The 25,910-nt window shown below is 39.3% G+C and overlaps 1 protein-coding gene across 8 annotated transcripts in view; it reads right to left on the bottom strand.

Annotated features, from left to right (window-relative positions):
* Nucleotides 1-1,630: 1,630 nt before the first annotated feature.
* The window catches only part of grip1 (glutamate receptor interacting protein 1), a 77,557-nt gene continuing 53,277 nt past the window's right edge, over nt 1,631-25,910 (bottom strand). For 4 of the 8 annotated variants that reach the window (XM_067581198.1, XM_067581194.1, XM_067581193.1 and 1 more), the window contains exons 14-27: nt 24,821-24,901; nt 20,532-20,601; nt 20,110-20,255; nt 16,619-16,763; nt 14,370-14,509; nt 13,661-13,858; nt 13,397-13,550; nt 13,198-13,236; nt 12,816-12,927; nt 11,605-11,637; nt 9,341-9,451; nt 9,113-9,229; nt 8,282-8,428; nt 1,631-7,729 (exon numbers count right to left, since the gene is read on the bottom strand). In XM_067581198.1, coding sequence (XP_067437299.1) covers nt 7,436-7,729; nt 8,282-8,428; nt 9,113-9,229; nt 9,341-9,451; nt 11,605-11,637; nt 12,816-12,927; nt 13,198-13,236; nt 13,397-13,550; nt 13,661-13,858; nt 14,370-14,509; nt 16,619-16,763; nt 20,110-20,255; nt 20,532-20,601; nt 24,821-24,901 — 1,787 coding nt within the window. In that variant the 3' untranslated portion in view covers nt 1,631-7,435. The remainder of the gene's footprint in view (nt 7,730-8,281; nt 8,429-9,112; nt 9,230-9,340; nt 9,452-11,604; nt 11,638-12,815; nt 12,928-13,197; nt 13,237-13,396; nt 13,551-13,660; nt 13,859-14,369; nt 14,510-16,618; nt 16,764-20,109; nt 20,256-20,531; nt 20,602-24,820; nt 24,902-25,910) is intronic. The other 4 variants (XM_067581195.1, XM_067581200.1, XM_067581196.1 and 1 more) reach the window with 3 other exon arrangements.

Genomic DNA, 25,910 nt, shown 5'->3' with positions numbered 1-25,910 from the left:
CCAATTCCCACAATTTTACCGCAAAAAAGAACAAATAAAACACTGCAAATTATATAGTCTTTTTGTTTTGTTTTATATGCTTGTGGCCTGGGGTGGGCGAATGGGGAAATGTGTGGACTGCATTGCTTACAGTATCTACAGTTTAATTAAATGGAAAATAATAATAAAACTATGCTGCAAAAAAAGTTTAAAAAAAATGAATTGAAATATAATAAGTCAATCAATCTCCTCAATATTACTGAACATATAAACTCTCCTGGATAATGTAACAATCCTAAAGGTTTATATTATGACCACTGGTTTCAATTATTTCAACTTTGTTTCTGAGAAATCGCGTTTTGTCTGTGATTTTAGGGGATGGCTATGAATACTACAATACCCATGAGCTTCTACCACCATTGTGATGGAGAAGAAACCAGTCAGAGGGGCGAATTAAAGTGTAAGTAATTAAAAATGCTTTGTCACTAAAGTCAGGAACAAAACGAAACTTCACAGCTCTTTATTATGTAATGATCTTGACTTATATCTCATTATTTTGACTAATAAGACTTAATATTTTGACTCAGTATCATATTTTTTACTAAACATCATCATTCTGAAATAGCATCTAATTTTGACTTACTGCATGTGTTTTCATGTTGTTTTCATTTGTAGCAGTTGTAGTATTAGTGGTTGTATCTGGCTAGTTAAGTACTACCTGTATTAGTATCAAGATTAATAGATAATATTACCAGTAGTAGTGCTGGTATTTACACGAGTTGTAGCACTGGGAGTAACCTTGTAGTAGCAGAAGTACTGGTAGTACAGTACATGTAGTTTAACACTAGTACTGTAAATTATTTTATCAATGTGTTGACAGATTTGTTTAGTATATATTATGCAAATTATATTATAGTGCTTATATTTTGTATTGGCTTCTTGAATTTCTTGTCACGTCTGTTTTATTTCTATGTTTTTCATGCTGTTGTACTTTATACTGTATGTGTGCAAACAATGTGTTTTTATTTGATTGTATAATGACATTGTTTAATATATATATTAATATTTAATATAGTTTGCCCTTATCTAGGTCCTATTTTGTTAAGGATGGTAATGGCAATGATATCAACATCATGTTATGTGTAAATGTCCTAATCAAACTGATGATTTTAAAGACTTTTCCCGTGGTGCCACATTCAGGACAAACTTGACATTTCAGAGGTCGCTCATAGATATTTAGGCTTTTAGTCTTGTTATCAGCAGCAGACTTTTCTACCACTGCCAATACCAACATTCCCAGTTAGAAAACAGGTAAAAAAAATGAAGCAATAAACACCCAAATCACTAAATCCACCCTGATTGTTATATCTTGAACGAAAAACAAATTTCTGTCTAGTGCTCCTTCTCATTGCACTTGTTCTTGGTCAGCAGCTACTTGAGAATTTGTACCATGGCTTTTTCAAAGTCACTGTCCTCTTAATGCTTGATTATCTCGCCTCGCTTGTAAATCGCTTTGGATAAAAGCGTCTGTCAAATGACAAAATGTAAAATGTAAATATCCTGAAAACTACAACATGAAACAAGTTTGTATCTTGTGTGTGTGTTTATGTATGTTTCTGTGTGAGACGACACATGAAGTCCAGTCCTCCCAGCAGGTCTTCATCTTTATTGTTGCTCAGTAGTCGTCCATACAAAGGGGGGTGGAGGAGAGCAGTGGAGCCCGACAGGACAAACAGCAGGAACGTCATGCTACCAAAGTATTAAATTTGTACAAAAATACTTTACAACATCCCTGTTCCTTTAAAGAAAAATACAGTTTGGTTGGTGAAGCTACATGGAAACTAATCTGACCCACTATTTCAAATGGCAGTGCAATGCATGTGTGTGTGTGTGTGAGAGTGTGCATGTGAGTGTGTGGGGGCTGAGGTGAATCACTAGAGTGCAAATCCCTGCAATGTTACACACACAAACACACACACACACACACATACACACATACACGAACACAGTGTGTATGGCTTTAAATCTCACACATCAAACCCTCCTTAAGCTACGCCCCCTCCGCTCTGTGGCTCATTCTCATTGGTGGAACAGTTTGTCTCAAGTCAAGCGCTGCTTCTATGGTAATCTGGTGGATTTTGAGCAGAGTATTTGTGTAATGTTAACCATGTGCTAAGTGAATACTAGCTCTGTTAGCCTCATGCTAGGTGTGTGCTAACCAGATACTAGCTGTGATAGCCCTGTGCTAACACCTAGCTGTATTGGCACTATGTTAGCTGTGTGCTAACTGAACATTACCTGTGTTTCTCATATGCAAGCCCTCTGTTAGCTTTGTTCTTGTTGTGTGCTAACCATATTCTAGCTATGGTAGCATTGCTCTAGGTCTGTGCTATCCACATTCTAGATGTATTAGCCACAGGTTAGCAGTGTGCTTACTGAGTATTAGCTATACTAGCCTTGATTTAGGTCTGTGCTGACCATATGCTACCTATGTTAGCCAAGTGTTGGCTGTGTGCTAGCCCTATGCTAACACATAGCTCTGTTTGCCTTTGGTTAGCTGTGTTCAAACCAAATATTAGCCATACTAGCCAGGTGTTACCTTTGTGCTCGGTATGTGCAAACTGAGCAGCAGCTATATTTAACAGGTGGTAAACATGTTTGCTAGGTAACTGGTGTTAGCTGTGTGCTAAGTGTGCGTTGACCTTATGGTAGCCACATTAGCTTTATGCTAGCTCTGTGCTCAGTGTTTGCTAGTCACATGCTAACCATATTCTAGCACTGTGCTTCAGATTCAGAACTTCACAGTTTAAGTTTTGGACGGAGCAGGACAGCCAATGACAGCTCTCCACACAGTAACAGCCAATCACAACTCTCAACGCAGTAAGCTCCGATCACAGCTCTCCTATTGGTTGTTCGGCTCACAGAGGGTTTTTACTGGTCAGTGATGTTGAGGGAGGGTTCTGATTGGCCAGTTTGAATAGTGAGTTCAGAGTGAGGTGGGAGCAGGAAGATGTTGACATCACGCACACACACACACACGCACGCACGCACGCACGCACGCACACACACAGTTCACCGTTTAAACAGGGTTTTTTTTCTTGTGTAACATCGTTATTTCTGTGGTGATGAGGTGAAGGTTTTCAGGGTTTCATGGTTGTCATGGGAACAGCGACGGGACCGAACCATTTTTTAATCTATTTTACATCTTTTCAGGTTCAGTCGCCATGGAAACAAACAAACAGAGAAAACTGACAACAATCAATCAAAAACACACCGATCGATTAGCATAATAGATCACTGTTACGGGGGAGGGCGGGGGGGGGTTTGGGGGGGTCAGGGTGGGGACATGCTTGGCTTCTTCCCAGGAGCTGATTGGTTGATTTGTGTGTAGAGGAAAACCAATCACAGCCAGGCAGGGAAGCGCTTGTTTTCTCTGTTCTGATTGGTTCCAGCCAATCAGCTGAATCGCTCAGAATTTCTCTCTGTCAGTCAGTCAGTCATCCTGGCTGCCGATTGGTCGAGGGAAGAAGGAGGGGTGAAGGGGATGGGTGGGGGGGGGGCTTAACTGGCCTTGTGTTTAACACACATAACACACACATACACACACAGACACGCACACACACATACATACATACACACAGTGTGGCCAGTCCAACAGGTGTAAACAGTAGAAAAAGTTTCTTATTGAACTGCTCAGTGTTATCATCATCATCATCATCATCATTATCATTATTGTCATCATCATTATTATTACTCTTCCAGTCTGCAGCTTTTTCATGGCACAGAACTAAAATTTAAAACCAGTAAACGCTCAGTGTCTGTCCATCTTCATCAGGGATGGTCCGATCAGTATCAGCTGATGTTCATTAGAAACCACTTGATCGATTTTTCTTTTTAAAATTAACAGATAATAAAAAAAAACAGTCAATAAATGTCCCTCCACACTGTTTACGCTGCCAAATCTCTACTACAAAGGCTGGGTGTCATTTGAAATTTGTCGATACTGATGACAGAAGTGATACTTTTTGGTTTTGATTGTTTTGTTTTGTTTGTCCTGTAAAGTTTTTTCTTCGATGTATGCAGCTGGTGGTATTATTTTTGTTTTTTTTATGAACATATAAGTGTTATTTAGTTTTGCAGTTGTCGGCTATGTATCGTTTGTTTCTGTACATGCGTGTGTCTTGTCTTTGTTCCCAAATGTTCAATAAAAATAAACAACTAATAAAAAACAAAACTTTTTTAAATCCCCTAATTTGAGAAATGTTGACGCATTTTTCTAAACTTTTCAAAACTCCAGATGAAAATTGGCATATTTTTGTTGAGAAAACAATCTCACGACAAGATCAATTTAGTTCTGGAGCTTAAATCATATCGCAGGAGTTTGTCAAGTTGTCCTGAACCTGTGGATGTTGGCTTAAAAGTTTCTAGACTCTTGGAAACAACAGTTGAGAAAACGGATTGTTCCCCTCATGTATTAGCATAAAATTCAGGTTAAAAAGGTAACCATCAGTTTCTCTAAAAGATAATTAACCAACAGTGTTTGAAAAATTGTTAAAAATTGTGCAGCGGACGGAATATTTTTTTACCCAGGCGGTTAGAAGAGTCTTTGAGGATTGTGAAAATACCGTCAAAACAACGGGAAGTGCTTTTTGTTTTTCAAACATCACCTGTTCATTATCTTTGAGAGACCTTGTGGTGAAATTGTTTCCGAGCTCAAGAATTAACTTTGAACCTCAGCTTGGCAAAACTTAAAAGCAATCTCATTAAAGATGAAGTTTACAAATCCGATCATATATTTGTACAACACATTGCTACATACGCATTTCAGTCAGTACCAAAACTCTATTGATATTTGATACCCAGCCCTTTCATCCACCTCACATACTCCGATATACCTCTTGATTGTAGTCATGGTTACAGTTACCATGACCATCATCTCTACGTAAACGAACTGTTTCGTTCAACTAATCGTAACCTTGCTACTTTATTTTGTCACATGGTTCGGTGAGGTTTGTACAAGTATTTTCTAACCACACACAGACTAGTGATGAGTGGACGATACCTTGCGAAGCTTTTCAACCAAAAGATTGAGATTACTTACTCCAGTTCCGTAGTTTCCAGAGGAACTAATTGCATCCTTTTGTATCCCTCTTTGTGTTTCCAATAATAACACAAAGTCACCCTGTTGTTCTTTGTATTTACTGTTGATGACTCAGATGTTTCAGTTAGATGTAATGAAGTGTTTGATGGTTATTTATTTCTGCTTCAGAATGTAATGAAGTTCCTACAAGCACTACATTTAGTCTCTGATTCCTTTGGTCAAAATGCAGGTTTTTAGTACCACAAAATGCTGTGGAAACATCTAACTGAAGAGAAACAAGGGACTCGGTATTTCGGTATCTCGGTATTGTCCACCGATCACTAACTCAAACTCTGCGGTGATGCTGTAGCATGCTATAAGCTAACTCAGAATTTTTCAGGATTACCCTGCATTCAAGCAGCTGCATCTTATTGTGGTCTTACCGATCCCACCCTTCCAGATCCTTATCCTAACCTGAACTACACCAAACCCTTCCTAACCAACCATCTCTCATTTTGAACTTAACGCAACCATTTTTAATTTCCTACTTGAACTTTATCATCTCAAGAATCGCACTTAACCATTGCCATCTTTAATCAGTCCCTCCAGGAAATTGCGATTTTGCGATTGTAATAACACAAATTCAAGAAATCTTCACAATATTTGCGAGAGCTTGAAATTTTGCTAAATTACCGCAACTTTTCCGCATGAAATGGCCAAATCAACAGACCGCTTGTGATTTGGACCAATTGTCGCATTTTGTAATTCAGGCGCACATTCGTGTGGAAGATGGAAAAATCTCACCAGCCAACAAAAATTACTGCCGTAGGCCAAGCAAAACAATTCCCAAATGTTTTGGGAATTGCGGAGGGAAACTGTTTTGTACTCCTTGTAACATTAGTAGACCATGTGTTGTGCATGTTGAGGTGAAAGGTTATTTAATAAAGGCTTATAAATGGAACTCAAGCATAGTATTTTTTTTTTAATTTAACTTTGAGCCCATGGTTCATGTTAAGAAAATACATGAAAAATTAACAATGAAATATAGTTGTTTCTGTGTGATGGTGAAGAATAAACTTTGGACCTCATGGACAGGAAGTACCTAGTATGCAGATTTTAACATCTACAAGTCCACAGCTTGACATTGACTCCTGTGAAATGATTTAAGAAGTTTTTGTGTAGTGTTTTGGTGAAAAATGTTAATTTTTCTCAATATTTCTCAAACTAGCACATTGAAAAAGCATTGTGTTTTTACTCTTCATTGGTAGTATTCTTTTTAAATTGCATTACTTTCCTTTGCTTGGATTTTTTCCCAATTCCCACAATTTTATCGCAAAAAGAGCACATAAAACATATCGCAATTTTTGAGAAAAGTCGCTGCAAAATCCAGTGTTTTTGGCCACAATAATCACAAAAAACTCTTGGAGGGACTGTTTAATCTAAAACCTGAACCCGACCATAACTTTGCTTCAAAAATTCTCTGGAAATGCAACAAACGTGGGGCAGCACCACTGCTACAAGACCAGGACTTGGACATAAAGCCGAGTTTTGAGGGTTTCTTTGTGTAAAAAGAGAAAAAGAAGTCGATCAGTGTTTGATCCTAATGACATCAGCCCTAAACATTCTGATCGGATCATCCCTTGTCTCCTTGGCAACCTGTCAGTCCATCAGCAGGTTCTGGATTCTGGACTGGATCAGTCCCATCAGTCTTTGTGCTGCTGTGGTTCTTGGCCAGTTGAACCAGTGGCCAATGGTTCTGGTTCTAGTGAGACCAGATGGACCAGGAGCCAAGGTTCTGGACTCATAGAAGCAGCGGTCATAGCTCCGGCTCAGTACCTGTGGTTCTCCAAGACCATGAACCAGAACCAGTAAGACTATTGGCTGCGGCTCTGGCTTCAGTAGGACCAGTAGCCATGGTTCTGTTACCACTAAGACCAGAACCAATGTGTCTTGGACCAGTAAGACAATTGGCTCTAGTTCCAGTTGGACCAGTAGCCATGGTTCTAGGTTTGTAGAACCAGTAACCATTAATCTTGGACCAGTAAGCCTGGCGGCTCTGGCTGTGGTTCCAGTTAGGATCAGTAGTTATAGTTCTGGTTCCAGTGAGACCAGTTGGACCAGTGTGCAGAACTGGTTCATTGCTCGGGTCCATCAGTGTGCTTTCAGGCTGCTTTAGCAGTTCAAGGGTCAAACTTTAGTGGTCAAGGGTCAAAGTTCATCCAGAAGGTGTGTGTAGCACCATGTGGGGGTCCACTCTGAACCAGTTTGGACGGGTCTAAACCAGTTTAAGTCAGCTTTGTTATACTGTTCTCCTCGCTGACCTCTCCAGTTCAGTCTGGTTACCAGTTTAATCCAGTTTGATCCATTTTTTCTCTGCTATAAGGATTTATTATTCACAAGCCCCGCCCCCAGCCCTTCACCCGGTTGGCTCCACTTGATTGGACCACCGTCCTCCCCCTGGCCAATGGGGAGCTCCGACGGTCCCAGCTCGCTGCCGATTGTCTGAGGAGAGTGGCTGCTGTTGGTGGTGCCGTCCGTGTGATTGGCCAGCAGGCTGGCAGCAGAGGAGGCGGGGTTTCGGCTGATGACAAGCTCCAAGTGGTTTGAAGACTCAGCGATCAGAGGAACGACGAGGCAGCAGTCAAAGTCCCTCGTCCGGACGTGGTTTATCTGAAGACAGAAAACTTAATTAATTAATTTAGAGGGAAACAAAGGCTTTAAAAAGATTTAAAATGCCTAAATAAAAACAAATCAAACGCTGAAATGCAGTGAAATACAGTACACATTGTTATTTGTATTTCCTTTTCATGTAAGAATTTACTGTCATAATTAACTTAAAAACATGTTAAAAGGTAAGTTATTTAGGTTTTTGAACTATAAATTAACTGTCTCTTCATTTTAACTTTCTGACTATTTTGTAGGTTTTTTTTAGGTGTTTTGTTTTGTAGCGTTAAAATCAACTTTAACATATTGTGCAGGGGAGCTGCATCATACATGTCAAAAACATTCAACTGTTTTTCATTTAATTATGAAGCAGTAAATGCATACATAAAAAGGAAATATAAATAACAATGTGCATTTCACTTTATTTAAATGCTGAATGATTTTTTTTTTTTATTTGGGCATTTTAAATCTTCCATACTCTACTGAGGGATTAAGGAAGTGTGCCCATGAGGCTGGTGGTTTGTCCTGTTAGGTGTGGATGTATTTGTGTTGTTTTACCTGAAGTATTCGGTCGTAGGCTCTGAGGCCGCCCTGCTCCGCCGGTCCACCTGGTCGGATGTTGTTAACGTAGACGCCGCGGTCCAACATACCGTCAGAAACGCTGAAGCCGAAATCCTCGAGATCCGAGGCCTTCTCTAGAGTCAGCTTCACACACAAACACACACACCATTAACCACAAACCAAGAACAACTTACTGACACCACATTCTGCTGTAATTACGCTGAGCTCAAATTACTTATTTGACTTATTTAGTGTCTATTAATAGTGAACAAGTGATTTTGGACACAGCACGGTCTTGCTTTTTGGATGTATTAATGCTAATCGGTGAACGGTGAGGCTGATATCAATTAGAGCTGCAATAATTAGTCGATTAAATGATTAGTCGATCAGAAAATTAATCAGCAACTGTTTTGATAATTGGTTCATCATTTCAGTCATTTTTCAAGCATAAATGCCAAATATTTGATGGTCAAATATGACAGTTAATTGAATATCTTATCATTTCAGACTGTTCAGACAAAACAAGCAAATTAAAGACATCAACGTTGACTCTGAGAAACTGTAAATACCATTTTTCACTATTTTTTAACATTGACATTAATCAGCTAATTGGGAATAATAATCGGCAGATTAATTGACAGTGAAAATAATCGTTATTGGCGCCATAAAGTTCAGGCTGCATTGTTCCCTGTGAATCTCTGTGTGTCTCAGTCATGTAAATACATGTAAAACACCTTTAGTAGTATCACAGATGGGGTTTGATGTAATTTAAAATCATAATAATAGTAACTTTAGTGTTAATGTCTTTGTTTTGGGATGAAATGTCACCTTGTGCAGTTCCACAGGGTTTTGGTTCAGGATCTCGTTGACTTCCTGCCTCATCTTCCTCATGGCGAAGGCTCGGCGCTGAGGGTCAGAGGGCAAGGTGTTTGACCGAGGAGTCACCTGGGAAAATCCACAGGAAGGATTCTTTAAAATGTTAAAAATACAAAAACTTTCTAGATAAGAGATGAAAGGACACAGGTGTAACAGTGAAGGTCAGAGGTCAGAGGTCACCGTTGGTCTGGAGCTGCTGCGTTCCTGGAAGCTCGCCTGGCGTCCCAGTGTGCTGCGCAGGGGGGTGGGGTCATGGTTCAGACTGAGGGTGGAACCTGACATGATGGTTGCCTGGAGACAGCCAATCAGAGACAGACAGTTAAAAACATCCAATCAGAGACAGAAAATCAAAACCAATCAGCTGGAATCCATTGATCCATCACAAAACATGGACGGTAAAGACAACCTGGGAGTATGACCTTTGACGTCAGCTGACATGATCACACCAGGAGAGGACAGATTTCTACTGAAAGGATCAACTGACAGATTCTATTGTTGCTTCTTGTGATGGGATTTACGTCTGCTGCTCTACTTACAGCTTCTTTTATTTTGACTGGATCTACTAGCATGATCTGCTGACCGTTATCGCTACTCACAGGATCTACTGTTGTTTGTACTGACAGGATCTACTACTGCTTCTACTGACAGATTTATTGACCTGATCAATTGCTGTTTATTTAAGATAGATCTACTGAGAAAATCTACCCATTCGTACTTGTTTCTACTGAGACTGTGTCACAGAGTGAATCTATTGTTTCTGACTTTCTATTTCTAGGATCGCCCCTTGTTTCTGAGGATGGGATCTACTGTCGTCTCCTTTAACAGGATCCACTGATGAGATCTATCTATCTGTTTTGTTATGACTAGATGCATGAACGTTATTGCTACTCATAGGATCTACTGCTGTTTGTACTGACAGGATCTACTACTGTTTCTATTGACAGATTTCCTGATGGAATCTACTGATATCTATATAGGCTACAGTAGATCTACTGAGATACTTGTTTCTACTGAGAGGATCCACTACTACTTCTATAGAGTGAATCTATTGTTGCATCTTCTGATAGAACATACTAACAAAATCTACTGATGTTTAATGATCCACTGTTACTTCAACAGGTAGGATCTACTAATAGAGTCGATCTAGCATTGTTTCTAGTAGCAGGATCTAGTGACATGATCTACTATTGTTTGGATTGACAGGATCTACTGTTACCTCTACTGGTAGGGTCTACTAACAGGTTCCAGCATTGTTTCTAGTAGCAGGATCTAGTAACATGATCTACTATTGTTTGGACTGACAAGATCTACTATTGTTTCTATTGACAGATCTATCTGTTTCTACTGGCAGGATCTATTATTTCAACTGGTAGGATCTACTGACTTGATGTATTGTTATTTTAACTGACAGGATCGACTGACAGGATCTTATGTTGTTTTCATTGACATAATCTATTTCTGATTCTACTGACAGGATCCACTGTTACTTCTACTGGTAGGGTCTACTAACAGGTTCCAGCAGTGTTTCTAGTAGCAGGATCTACTGTTGTTTGGACTGACATGGTCTTCTAAAGTTTCTATTGACGGATCCACTGACAGGATCTTCTATTGTTTGGAATTAACGGATCTACTTCCGTTTCTATTGACTGATTTACTGACCTCATGTCTTGTTATTTCTACCAAAAATATCTACTTTTGTCTCTATTGACAGAACCTACTGACACCTTATACTGTTGTTTTACTTAAATGATCTAGTTGAAGAATCTATTGCTTCTACAAGAATCTTGAATCAAGATTCTACTTTTGTTTCTACTGACAAGATCCACTTTTATTTGAACTTACTTGAACTTGACTTGTAAGCTTGCTGGTCTAATGTTTGTTTTTTTTTTAATTTCTACTGAAAATATCTACTTTTGTTTCTAATTGCACGATCCACTGGCAGCTTATACTGTTGTTTTACTCAATCTATCTACTTACAGATTCTACTTCTGTTTCTACTGTTTCACTTGAAGATTCTACTCTTGTTTCTACTTCATGTTTGATGATCGTGTCTAACTTCTTCATCACAGCGAGCCTTCTCACGTCACTCAACAGACGCCCACTTCTCAGCCAATCAGAATCAAGGACTCATCAGACGCATGCATGACTGACAGATCTGCTTCATGACCGGCAAAACAAACTACCCATCAGGCCTTGCAGAAGCTCTCCCAGCATGCCTTGCTCAAACTGCCATGCCCGGTGCCACATGACGTGATTGTTCAGAAGCTGGGTGATGTCACTATGATGTTAACAATGACGTCACCATGGTCTGTAGCTTGCTGCCGGGGGTGCAGTTAGAGTCACATTCAAAAACAGCTAACATGTCTGATGTTCGACGACGCTAAAACTCCAGTTACAGAGAGGAGGACAGGAGGAGAATTAGTAGAGGGGAGAAAGGAGGATACCAGAGTGAGGAGGTGTGTCTCCTTTGCAGACTCCTGGAAGAGAAGGAGTCATTTCTTTTTTCAGCCGAGTCACTGAGATACACAGCCGCATTTCTACCCAACGTTTACACATTAATATATTTATATACAGATCTGTCAGCATGAGGAGAATGATGACTAATACAACTAAAACTACTACTAAAACTACTACAACTGATACTACTGATACTAAAGGGCTGGGCAATAATTCAATATTATCCTTTGTCAGTTTTTAAAAGAAATCGTATCGTGTTATTGTTTTACATAGAAATTATCCGAAATTTAAAATTCCAAGTAAATAGTAATTAAAGGCATTAGATTTTTTGTTTTGCATGTGAGAATATATATTTTTGTCTGATGTAATAAATCACTGGAGCAAAATTTGTCGCATTAAACAATCTCTTTTTCAAAAAGATTTTAAAGGTTGTTTTTTTTTTTGCACCTTTATTTAGAGATTTTAGAGACAGGAAACTAGCGCACCAGTTTGATTATTTTCATATACATTCATCAAAGCATCATGTATTTGCAGTCAGGAAGCATCAGGGCCTGAAATAAATCAAAATCTAATTATGGAAAGTATTATTTCTCTTTTTTTTTTTTAATCTTAATTTATTTATATTTTCATTTAAATCACTTATCATAAAATCAATAGGTTTCTAAATCTAAATTAACTTTTGCAAGACAACAACAACTTGTCTGCTTGGAAAAAATCAAAACAAATTAAAACATATTTTACTTCGTTGAACTGTCTTTTATTTCAGTTTTCAGTCCTTTTAAATTTTCTTGTTTTATTTTGTACTGGAATTGTTTTATTTAATCTGTTTGTAGAATCAAATTATGATTTGTCTGTTTTAATGGGTTTTTGCTGTGTGCGCTGTATGAACAAAAGACCGTTTCAAGTTCCTGATTTAAATCAAAATCTTAGTTTTAGTCTTTATTTCATTTGACAGAGTTCTTGTTCGGCTGCTTGTGTTTCGACATTTAACGTTTGACAACTTCTTTTGTTAAATGAAAAAAAAAAGGTTTTTATATTCCTGAAATGACAACTTTAGTGTCAGTGCAGATTTTATATTACTTTTATAGATTTATTATCAAAAAACTTTGAATTAATACCCAGCCCTACAACTAATACTCCTCATAGTATTACTGCTACTGCTAATACTACCTCTATTACTACTACTAGTACTACTCACCTCCAGCTCTCTGAGGATGCCGCTCTGGCCACAGGTCTCCAGATCTTCCAGAGCCTGAGACCAGAAGTTCTCCTCCTGGTCCGGTTCTGTCCCGTCATGCCCCACAGTGAACCTGGAGGAAAGGTCAGAGGTCATGCTCAGCCAATCAGAGAGAAGAACAGCCTGATGAGTGAACTTCACACACAGAGGAGGCTGGTGACGGACACGTCATGCTGGTGTGAGTTTTCGACAGGACGGGACATGTGCAGTTAGAACATACACCGGGTGTATGTGTCTGTCTGTGTGGCAGGGGTCAAAGGTCACCAGGTGAGGGTTTCTGCTGGAGGTCAGTGGGGTGACAGAGGAGTTTGTGGGGGTTAAAGGTCAAAGGTGAGGGTGGTACCTGCTGTCAGTGATAAGGCCGCTGGGCAGATTACAGGCTCTGCAGACAGAGACACACTGCTGTTACTGCTGTTAGCACACCGCTAGCAACTCCCATTGCCGTGAATAAGGGCCGCTAACACGCTAATGTATTATGTAAACAGCAGCTGTGGGAAATGTAGAAATGTAAAATTGACTCGCTGATAAAAACTCTCTCTCACCCTCCGAGTGGTGGGCGGTCCCAGTCATCGTCGCTCAGACCCAGATCTGACAGCGGATTGGCTCTCTGGCGAGTGGAGGAAGATGATTGGCTGTTGGTTGTCTTGGCGTTGCGCCACTCGTGGAAGCTGTACACTGACGACTGAAATGGTGGAGCTACACACACACACACACAAACACACACACACACACACAGAAATACTTTAGTCATTTGTAGCAGCGTTATCTTGACTCTTGAGAGTGAGAGGTCAGAGGTCATCTCCTACCCGGGCTGGTGAAGCTGCTGTCCATGTTGGATCCGTCCCAGGACTCCACGGCGCTGTCGACGGACGGCAGCGTGCTGAACAGTCTCTGGCTTGACGGCGGTGCAACCATGACAACAGGCTCCTCCTCGCCGTCCTGGTTCTCCTGGCTAAGCCCCGCCCCCAGCCCTGAGCCAATCACGCAGGACTTCGGGCTTGACACTGCAGAAACATAAAGTGCACTTATTGTATCATTGTGAAAGAGACGTTTGTAATTCAGCGGATACATTTTTTTGAGCGTCACAACCCCCGCGAAATGACTCGTCTCACTATAAGAATTAAATCCGTTCAGTCCGATCACATTTCAAAAACCTTGAAGAGCCGCATGATTGAATTGTTTTATCCTCATTCAAGTTAGCCGGAGGGCTAAACCGGAAGCAGTCGACTCGGCCAGCGAAAGTCACTAGAGCGCTTGCTGATTGTTTTGTTCACACACTAAAACATGCATATACTTACCGTACTGCTTTGGCTCAGCAGTCATTTTTAATCTCTTTGCTGGCGCCAGTAAATGTAACTATCACTGCGGTAGAATGAAATATAAAAATATTTATCACAAGGCTGGACGTAGCTAAGCCCGGCAACTTTTTTACATCCAGCTTGTGTGTGTGTGTGTGTGTGTTTGTGTGTGTGTGTGTGTTTGTGTGTGTGTGTGTGTGTGTGTGTGTGTACGTACGCTCTCCCTGCTTCTTGATCTTCAGTGTCACCGTCTCTCCGGCCTGCTGCAGCAGACTGATGGCTTCACTCAGAGGTTTCCCCTTCAGACTGCTGCTGTTGATCGCCAGGATACGATCACCTACATGGATCGCACCGGTCCTACACAACAACAACAACAAACACACGATCAATACACTCGTGTACACACAAGCCAGGTTCAGGCCATCCTGCAACAACTCATGACAAAATCACACCGAATAATTAAATATAGAATTTAAACATATTTTTAACAGGTTGAAACTATCTTGGGATAATGTTAAAGATTAAAGATAGTTGTACACAAGTACAATGACAATAAAGCTGAATTAAATTCAATTTTATAAATCAAATCAAATATAAAATAGAAGTCTTAGACTTATAAAGAAAATGATGTAGAAATTTTATTATTTATCAGCAGCAGAGGGCGACGTTTTATTCTTCTTCACTGTTTGATTTTATCTTTAATTCCTGCAGTCAACGTGTAATCCACACAGCAAGAAAACGTTTCACTGTTTCAGTGTGAAATATCAACAGTCGTGAGTCTTTAATGGTTATTTTTATATTATTTATATGTGTAAAACAATACAAGACACACGTGTACTGTAACATTAATATGGGTGTGTGTGTAGCTATGTGCTTGTGCATATGTATATATCTGTATCTATGTTTTACATTTCTTTTGTAAAGCACTTTGAGCTGCATTTTATGTCATGTCTATAAATAAAGCTTATTATTATTATTATTATTATTATTATTATTATCATATAAAAGTATTTATTTAAATAAATATTAAAAACATAATAAGTATTGAATATAATTTAAAAATAAATACATAAACTATTAAATAAAAACTGGGAACAAATAAATACAGCATTCATTGCACATCGTGTATTTATTCATATGTGTATTATTTTTTTTACTTATTTTTACTTTATTATTTTTAACTTGTTTTTAATATTTAACATTATTTGTGTATTTTATTTTATAAATACTTTCTTCAACATTATAATATAAAAGTATTTATGAAATAAAATATACAAATAAATATTAAAAACAATCAAAAATGAATACATAAATGAATAAATAAAACAACTTGCAGATTATAATATTTTTAGATTTAATAGCTTTTGATATTGTTTGCATGAACAAGATAATTAGGAAGTTAGTTACTCAATTAAAAATAAAGTGGGAAACCAGTTTAGGAGGTAAATAAATTATCTTAATTTTTTTGGTGTAAATTTTCCCAAAGTTTTGGTTGAATATTGATAAAAAAGTCTGGTTATTGTCTCTTTAAAAGAAGACTAAAACACACCTGAAAGTCCTTAGAATAAGATCCATGCATGATATCAGAAATGATTAAATAATAATAAGTAGTAGTGTGAGTAGTGTGCGTAGTGTGCGTAGTGTGAGTAGTGTGAGTAGTGTGCGTAGTGTGAGTAGTGTGATTAGTGTGAGTAGTGTGAGTAGTGTGAGTAGTGTGCGTAGCGTGAGTAGTGTGCGTAGTGTGCGTAGTGTGAGTAGTGTGAGTAGTGTGCGTAGTGTGAGTAGTGTGAGTAGTGTGAGTGAGTAGTGTGAGTAGTGTGAGTAGTGTGAGTGAGTAGTGTGAGTAGTGTGAGTGCGTAGTGTGAGTAGTGTGAGTGAGTAGTGTGAGTAGTGTGAGTGCGTAGTGTGAGTAGTGTGAGTGAGTAGTGTGAGTAGTGTAAGTAGTGTGAGTAGTGTGAGTGCGTAGTGTGAGTAGTGTGAGTGAGTAGTGAGCGTAGTGAGCATAGTGTGAGTAGTGTGAGTGAGTAGTGTGAGTAGTGTGAGTAGTGTGAGTAGTGTGAGTGAGTAGTGTGAGTGAGTAGTGTGAGTAGTGTGAGTAGTGTGAGTGAGTAGTGTGCGTAGTGTGAGTAGTGTGCGTAGCGTGAGTAGTGTGCGTAGTGTGCGTAGTGTGAGTAGTGTGCGCAGTGTGAGTAGTGTGCGCAGTGTGAGTAGTGTGAGTAGTGTGAGTAGTGTGTGTAGTGTGAGTAGTGTGAGTAGTGTGAGTAGTGTGAGTGAGTAGTGTGAGTAGTGTGAGTAGTGTGAGTAGTGTGAGTAGTGTGAGTGAGTAGTGTGCGTAGTGTGCGTAGTGTGAGTAGTGTGAGTAGTGTGAGTGAGTAGTGTGAGTAGTGTGAGTAGTGTGCGTAGTGTGTGTAGTGTGAGTAGTGTGAGTAGTGTGAGTAGTGTGAGTAGTGTGAGTAGTGTGCGTACCTCTCTGCCAGCCCGCCCTTGCTCAGCGAGGAGATGATGATGGGGTCAAAGGGCTCCTCGGTGCCTGAGATGGTGATTCCCAGCGGGCCTCCGTACCGCTGCAGCTCCACCGTGTAGATGATGCTGCCAGACACCTCCTGCTCATCTGAAACATTTATTAAAGATTCATTCAAAACCAGGTGAACTCTGGGTAACGGGGGAGCGCACGGCACGACGGCAGGTGTCGGCTAAAGATATGAAGTTTATCCTGAAGGTGGCGCTAGAGGAGAAGCCAAAGGGTTAATAAAGGAATGTATACTGAGGAGAATTTGATTAGTTTTTAAGTGTCCTTGAGAAGCTTTTATGGCTCTTTGCAAAGCTCCAAAGGCGTTTTTAACAAAGTTTGGGGGGTTGTTAATGGGGTTTCAAGGGTCCACAATTAGTTTCTGCGTGTGTCCTCGTCGTACTTGAGGCGGCTCTAAAGATGCCTGATGATGTTTGTCACTGAAAACGTGTAGGTATCCTCTCAGATGCTTTCAGATTTCTGAAAGGTTCCTGAATATGTTTTAGATATTCTTGAGGAGGTTTCATGGGTAATTGATTAGTTTTTAAGTGTTCTTGAGTAAGTTTTAGGGGTCCTTGAGATGCTGCCTCCTGATTCCATAATACAGAATTTGCTTTAAAGTGTGAGCATCTCCTCAGTTTCCTTTATGAAACACATTGTGGGACAACAGTGTGCTATTGTACTCCAGGTGGGACATGGAAAGTAACTTCTAAACTCCTTTAACGAGAGTGTTTTAGTAAACAGATAATATAACGGTTAATAACTATAACTGTCTGCTTCAGCTGCTGAAACATTCAAAGTCAATGAAAATATGCAGAAGGGACCTGAAGGAAACAGAAAGTTAAAGTTGTGTAAAAAACATAACAGATTGCTGCATTGGTGCTCTTCAGAGAGCTCTGCGTGAGCCACTTTAACACATCTTTTAAACTGCAGGTACATCTCAAGTCTCTTAATTTATTTCTCCTCGCCTGAACCAGGAGATGTTCCTGATGCGCCATTTTGACAGGCGTCCAAAGTCACGAGAGCGGCCTTCACGGAAGTCTTTTACCTGCCAACACGCCCCCTTATTGGATATCAGTTATTGATTGGACGCTACAGCTGATCAGACTGATCTGATACATCACTGCAGTTTCACACTGCAGTTGGAGACAGATTACAGATTAAATTTAAGTGTTTCACGCCCAAGTTTTATGTTTATTTGTTTTCTGATTCATCATATAGTTAAAAATCTGTTAATTGTCGGTCTGATCAACAAAAGAACCATAAACAACTTTCTTCATTTATAAGAAAGATTTTTTTTTTCATGATGTTATTTCCTCCATTAAAGTGTTTCTTGCTGACAGACAGACTCTTCCTGACTTTAATTTGATCCATAATAACAGTTAAACACATTTATATTTTACATCCTTTATCGTCATTTCCATTCAGTCACATGTGAGACTGAAAATTCCTGAGCGTCAGGTTTGATATGAGTTATCATAATTTCCATTTGCCCTGAAACATTTAGCCAAATACATATTTTCCAGTGTTCAGGAGACACCTGATCATATTCTGGGTTATTTAATGATGAATTCATTATCAGGATTATCAAAAGATACAGATACAAATAATCAATAAATAGTATAAATGCATTCTGCGAGTAGAAATGGTTCCTGTGCGTCTGAGCAGGACACAGTATAAATGCAGAATGCAGGTTTTTATTTAGGTGTTTGTTAAACAGGCTGCAGAGAGGAAACAGCTGCTCTAGCGGTGATAACTGTGAACCTTTATTAGTATTAACACAGTCCACATGTGTGCAGACACAAACTCCATCAGAAGTTTCTACAGCTGTTAAAGCCGACTGATCCAGCTGTGATCAGAAACGGACGTCGCTTCATGTGACGCTTCAGAGGAGAGGACGTCTCATGTCTCTGAAAACAAATTTCCTTGTTTCCTCTCTCCTCGCTTGGTTTCCTTGCGTCTCTCCTGCATCCACGGTGGGAGGGACTAAGATGCAGATGAGGGAGACGTGGATGCAATTTAAGAGACTTGGGATGCAGCCTGTGTCTCTCTCTCTGTGATTAAACAGTGCGACTGATTTTACACTTGCTTTTCTCAGATGTAAAAATTTCAGACTCAATTTCCTGCAGCATAAATCAGGAGCAGCTGTAATTTGCATGAATTTCCATCTAAACAGGAACACCTTAAAATACATACTGCACATATTTCTTCCATTTCACCAGCGCGAAACCGCTGTGCTGCCTTTAAGTAAATAAGGAGAAACACAGTGTAGCTGTTTAGTGCCTAAAGAGGAATTGGGACGCAGCTATACGGGGCGTTCAGACTGACATCAGCCCTCTGTGTAAAAATGCAGCCCTCCCATTCATTTATATGGGAGCATTGCGTTGACACAGCGAGGTTGCCGCCACAGATGACTTGGCAAAAAAAAACAGCCGATCACATCCATGCAAGCACGTTGAACACCATGAACGCAGTATTTGACTGTCAAGCTCGCGACCGTCATGACGAAAGATAAAACAGCTGCCGCCCCGATAACTTTGCAGAGTTGTAAAATCCTGTCTGTGAGTGTTACAAACTGTTGTGTGACGTTTCGGCTTCTGATAAGCCTTCAAACGCGTAAATCTGCAGCTCCGACACAACGTCGGGGTTGCGTTACGGTAAAAGTTGAGCCCCGGTTCAACTTTTTTGCCGGGCTGTTTGCGGTGGCACCCCTGCTGTGTAAACACTAGGGGTGTGCCCGAATACAAATACATTATTCTGCAAAGCACAGATAGTGGGTTTTATACGAATATTTGTTTCATACAAATATTTTAAAAATTATTTGTTGAGATAAAGCTGAGCTACTGACGCATGCAAAGTGTTCCCAAGAGACTCTCCATAACCTGTTGTTCCTCTTCTCCTTTCCACAAAGTTAATGTTGTAAAAAACAGGCAATAAATGAAAAGTGCAAAGCAAGAATCACCTTTGAAGTTCCTCCCTACACATTACATGGTGTGCTGTCTCTGTGTTATGGGTGTATAAATACTTAAAGGTCTGTCTGCGATGAAACAATGAGTAAAGCTTTAGCTCAGTAGTCAGCGCAGTCGTCTATGATCTGTTCGAGACCCGGTGTGGGGACCTCCTTCATAAGGTAGTTTATTCATGAACACTTATTATAACACTTTAATTTTCTAAAATTAAAAGTGTCATAAAAACAAAAACAGGATTTTTAAGCCTCTTTCCACTTTCATTCGAATACAAATACAAATACTGGGCAATACCCCCATTCAAATGAATGGGAGTGATGGGTGATATCGGTCGCCCCACTCCAGGCTGCAGTACGAAACAGCTGAGCGGAACAAACATGATTTAGCTTCGATTAGATCTTTAACTCCAGCTCTCACCGTACAACTAGAAACATGCCTGGAGAATATTCTGCACTGAGTAGTGAATTAAAATCTGAGGATACCAGAGTTGTCTTCGTCTTTGCGGATCTTCAGTTTGACCAGCTCCTCGCACTGCTGGAGGATCTGAACGGCCTCCTCCATGGAGCAGTTCTCCACTCGGATGTTATCGATAGCCAGCAGCTTGTCTCCAAGCTCCAACGTTCCCGTCCTAAAAAAAACCAAAACAAAACACAGAAACATGTAAAATAAAAACAGATATTCTGTAGTGTTCCTGTTCTGTTAAACATGAGGTACAATAAACAGATGCTAACAGAAGCTCTTTAAATCAGATTTTCTGCTTCACACTTCAAAACACATGACCTACAAACCACAACACACGCACACACTGACCTGGACTATTAGCCTAATTAGCCAACCAACTATAGACAGCTGACCGAGCTTCAAAAACAGCTGACACTCGTCTATTCCAGCTTCTGAACATTACCTGTGTGCAACGCTGCCCTTCTTGATGTCAGAGATGATCAGAGGATCACCTGGTTTCCTGTTGGACGGAGCTGCAGACAGACACACAGACAAATAACTTCACCCAGAAACAGAAGTTCAAACGCAAAAACTGTGAATAATTTAATCTGTTTACTCCATGACTAGCTATAATGATTAAATGTTAAAAAAGAAAAATGAGATCAAACTGACAAATGTTTAACACAACTCGAGGCGGTCCAGGCTGAATATATAATGAAGAAAAACACTCAATCAAATTAAAATTTAATTTCCCAGACGTGTGCACATGATGTAAGGCAAAATTAAAATTAAAATCCAATAATTGAATTTTAATTTTCATGTTTGGAAATGCATCATCGCTTCAAAATCAGAGGAAAAAATAGTTTGAGAGAGTTTGAACCACAATCTCACCAGGTGACGACACAAAGCAGCTTTCTAATTTCTCTTTTAAAGTTTGTGTGAGCGTGAAGCAGAGAGCTTCTTTTTTTCTAAGACGTTTGATCATATTTTACTCATCTCTAATAAATCCTCCTTCTCAATTTAAGGCTTTAAATGGATTGGCTCCACTCCACATATCCAACTACTCTGCATACTCCATGAAATCCTTTACATCAAAATCCCAACCTCCGGACTCCACTTCTTATGGAGCCGACAGGAAACTATATGATTCAGAAACAAATCAGGATAAAAATAATCTAACTTTACAGGCTATTTTGGCAGCATTTTTTCTCATCACTTGCAGTCACACCCATAACAAAATACTGATTTTTAACTAAAGCAGTACTTGAGAAAACCCGCAGCAGCTGTTCCTAACTAAAGCCTCGTTATTACATTAATGCGAGCTTCAGACATTTATGTTTAACACTGTACATGGTCCCAATAAATAAATTAAAGCTGCAAGCAGCTTTGGTCAGGACCTCGCACTCTGGCCCGTCGGGATCACATCATTTTGCTTTTTAAAAATGAGGGATATTTCTAACAAGTGTGGTGTGCTTTTATTTTGAAAGTTTGATTGACAGGATGAAAATATTCTGCAGGGTGAGACATGTCTGTCTTGCTCACACCTGTGTCATCAAAATTATGCAAGATTTGGGCCCATTCACTTGAATTTCAATTAGTAGATTGAAAACTCTTGATGAGTTTGTGTGTAAAACAAATTATTTTCCTAATTTTCATCGAGTCTATTTTTAGAAAAGGAAATATTTTTAACCCACATGACCTGGTCAAAGTTTGATTGACATGTGTACTGTCAGGTGTGTAGAGACAATAAGTAACTGCAGCTGGACACAGAAAAATACTCATATATTTGAATGGAGAGTGTGAGCGAACCCACACCTTTTTGAACATTTACTGCTTCCACATAGTTTTAGATACAGACTTCACTCGAACTTTAAATGAGTCAATCTACAAATCTTGAATTTACATGTTTTTTCTATCTTTTACTGTTTTTGAGATATTAGAGTGTGAGTTTTAAAGTCTTTTCTTGCTCCTCCTGTGATTTTATAATGAGTGTGTATTGCAGAATGTTTCACAGCACTGAGGGAGTGACATCACCAAGAGCAGTTGGAGAGGAGGATTTTAGAGTACGCTTCTTGTGAAATATCGTCATAAATCCCATTGCTTTGGCCAAATCTTACATTAAAAATTATATTTTTTAGTAGGAAATTTCGTTGAGAATCCATTGATACAGGTTTGAAAGTGGTCAGACTTATAGTTTAGACGTCAGAAGCCTCTGTTTGACACAAAGGTCATGCCTCCCCATTATTTTACATTGTAAGGTGTGATGTGGCACTGCAACTTTCAGGACTTATAAAATCCAAACTGTTCGAGTTATTACAAAGTTAACAACTTTTTTCAGCATAGTGTCATAAGTCACCTATTAAAGCTTGAAGCTTATTTCATTAACGCCCTTGGAGGAGATAGCGTTTGTTCAGAGGCCAAAATTGGGGTTAAGACTTATTTTGAAAGGCTAATTGCGGACTTCCTGTTACATTTAGGTCAGGGGTGTCAGTGTATGATTTGTAGGTCTTGATGAGACGAATAATTGAGTTTTGGTTTGATCTTTCTACGACATTCCTACAGGCTGTGGTGGCCATTTTAGTTACATAGGTGGCGCTAAAGAGCACATTTTGGCACTTAAGGGGTTCATTTTTACATTTTATCAAATTTTTCACCAGACCTGATGTGCGTGCCAAATTTGGTGAGTTTTTGAGCATGTTTAGGGGGTCAAATTTAGGGTTTAAGTGGTGTAATAATAAAGAAACAAACAAACAAACAAACACACAACAGTAGTCTTCTGCCTTTTGGGCTCGGTCCCTAATAAGACTCTATATTATTTTTGTCTGGTAAGACAGTTCCACCTCCCAGCATGAGCAGCACCAACAACTCTGAGCACATGTTGGTCAACGTCACGGAACAATGTACGAGGTGAGAGAAAGTAAAATATATCTTGACATGCTGGTCTTTTTTGTCGGGACGTCGTGAGGCATCGGTTGTCGTCCACTATGTTACAGGTATACTGTTTCTACAGTGATGAAACATGCTGCCGACCGTTTCCATTACTGTCATTACCGTGATTATCATGGCATCTGTTCAGTGAACAAAATCCAAGACGATCATGGTGTGAAGTAATTTTACTGTATTTTAGGTATAATAGTAAAATTTCAGGTAATTCTGATGATTATCGTGATAATAGCGTTTACTGTGATATTTTTACCAACGATAATCGTGGTGGGAAGATTTGATAGCAGCACATCCCTATAATCTACACGGTTTAACGATGAATTGTCGTGCCTGATGTCCATTTTTTGGTCCCGGCTGTCGGGTCCGGCCATTACTGGGCTGAAATCGTTAAGTCTGAACCTGACATAAGTGTTTATTAAGTGCAGATTTACGCATCACTTAATTAAAAGCAAGCAAGCAAAGTTTATTTATATAGCACCTTTCACAAGCACCAGTTACAAAGTGCTTCACAAAGAAATAAAATAAAATAATATAAAATAAAGTGAAATAAAAATAAAATCAGAATAAAGAAAAGCAAAGACACCAGATAAAATACACAAGCCGAGCAGATAAAATGGACAAGTTAAGATAAAATAGCACATACTACCCAAATGCCTGTCTGAACAAATGGGTTTTTAGCTGCTTTTTAAAGGACTCTACAATTATCCAAGGACCTTAAGCTTGTTGGAAGACTATTCCAGAGCTTAGGGGCTGCTGACTGGAAGGCATGATCTCCCTGGGTCTTAAAATGTGTATGAGGTACACTTAGAAAGCCCTGGGTGGAGGATCTCAGAGCTAATGTACTGTGGAGCCATGTAGGGCTCTATGAGTGAGCACCAAAATTTTAAAATGAATTCTAAAATTTACTGGAAGCCAGTGCAAAGAGATTAAAATAGGAGTTATATGTGACCATCTGTTGGATTGTGTTAGAAGCCTAACAGCAGCGTTTTGGACAGTTTGTAAGTGTTGTATGGAAGATTTATTAAGACAAGTAAAAAGAGAGTTACAGTAGTCCAAGCGTGATGAGATAAAAGCATGTATGAACATCTCCATTTCATTTCTTGATACCACAGACCAGAGTGTGGCTGTTTCTCAGGTGAAAGAAACATGATTTAGTTAGCATCTTAACATGCGCTTCAAAACTCATGGATTGGTCGAAAATTACACCAAGATTGCGCAGGCAAGACCGGGAAGATGAAGATAAGGCACCAAGGTTCTGCCCGATTGCTGACTGAAGATTGTCAGGGCCAAAGATCAGGACTTCAGTTTTGTCTGCATTTAACTGCAGAAAAACCAGTTGCACCAAACAAACTGGTTGTTACTGAATATTTGCAGCAGCTACTAACTGCAGGTGGAGCTGTTGTTTGAGCTGCCTGAATGAACCAAGTGACAAAACTAACGTTAGCTTACTAATATCTGACAGATGGGAACCGTCAGGACCCTTTAGGCCTAAAAGAAATCTAACTGTAAAAAGCATTTCTTCTCGTTTGATTTTATTCATTTTATACAGTTTATATTCTCAAAGTCATTTACCATAAAATCCAAATGTCCTTTAGTTCAACGACAATTTGTCTTTATTGGAAAAATCAAGCGCAGATAAGAAACTAAATCTGCCAACTTTAATACCTCAGACTTTGTGTAAAAACATTTTTGCAATATTTCGAGATTTTTTTTGAAGATCTGGAGTTTCCACTCAGGTTATTTAAAGCACAAACTGAAAATGTGAATAAAAACAGGTGGATAAAGACACATGAGTGAGTCTTGACTTACAGCTGATGGTGATTCCCAGCTCCACTCCCGGTTTCTTTGGGAGCTTCACGTGGAACGTTCCTGAACTGGGAATAACCGACTCTGAGAGACAGACACAGACAGAGAGATGGTAACACGAGTTTAAAGGCAAACAGTTGTTCACTTTTTAACATTAATTCACACAGAAAGTATAAAAAAATTAGGTATTACATGGCCAGAAGTATGTGGACACCCAAACATTACACTCGTGAGTTAATGTCTGACATGTAAACCTGCCATTTCACTAACTATATCTGTAATGTTTTTCAGTGCTTTTGCCACTAAATCTGTCCAGGAGATCCAGTAGAACCAGTTAGAAGATAAGACTTTATTGTCCCAGAGGGAAATTTACCTCAGACACACAATGCTGCTGCTTTACCAAATAATTCAACAGTACTATACATCGTACATATAAATACATCCCATTAATACTGTGATAAAAAGTACAATAAATTACACATTCCCACATTCATAATACAGAACAGAACACAAACATCATCATCATCAACATCAACAATAATAATAATAATCAGCCCATGCTACTGTGGGCCACTGGTGTGTTTGTTCATGGCTTTAATGGACTGACGGATGAAGGATTGTTTGTATCTGAGTGACAGATGTCTTTTCTGTTATCAGCTGCTTCAACAGTAAAGTAAAAGCTACAAGCCTCTGCTCCATGAAATATATTTTACTTTCATAATTATCCATTAAATCCTCATGTTTCCATCACAGGAGCCAGTGTGATCTGTAAGACTGTAAGATAATTCATTAATGCAGTTAACCTTTTTAAAGCCAAAAGGCTGCGGATCGTTTATCTTATCAGTGAGTTCTGTTTCATATCGTATTTCAGTGGACTAAAGGACACCAGTGATTGGTTCTGCACACAGTAAACTGGAGCAAGAGACTGAAAACAGTGCCGCCTTTTCTATTCATTCAGTCGAGCATCAGTTTTGAACTGAGAATCGATCCTGAATCAAATCGGCACCCGAGTATCGTGACAGTATCGATAAACACATCGTCCCAGACCTATAAAATAAACACCGTCATCTGTCACAACCTTTATTTTTCATCT

Source organism: Thunnus thynnus, chromosome 23, assembly GCF_963924715.1.
Source record: "Thunnus thynnus chromosome 23, fThuThy2.1, whole genome shotgun sequence".
NCBI lineage: Eukaryota > Metazoa > Chordata > Actinopteri > Scombriformes > Scombridae > Thunnus > Thunnus thynnus.
The sequence above is the reverse complement of the archived record's forward strand: the minus strand, read 5'-3'. Positions and strand labels throughout refer to the sequence as shown.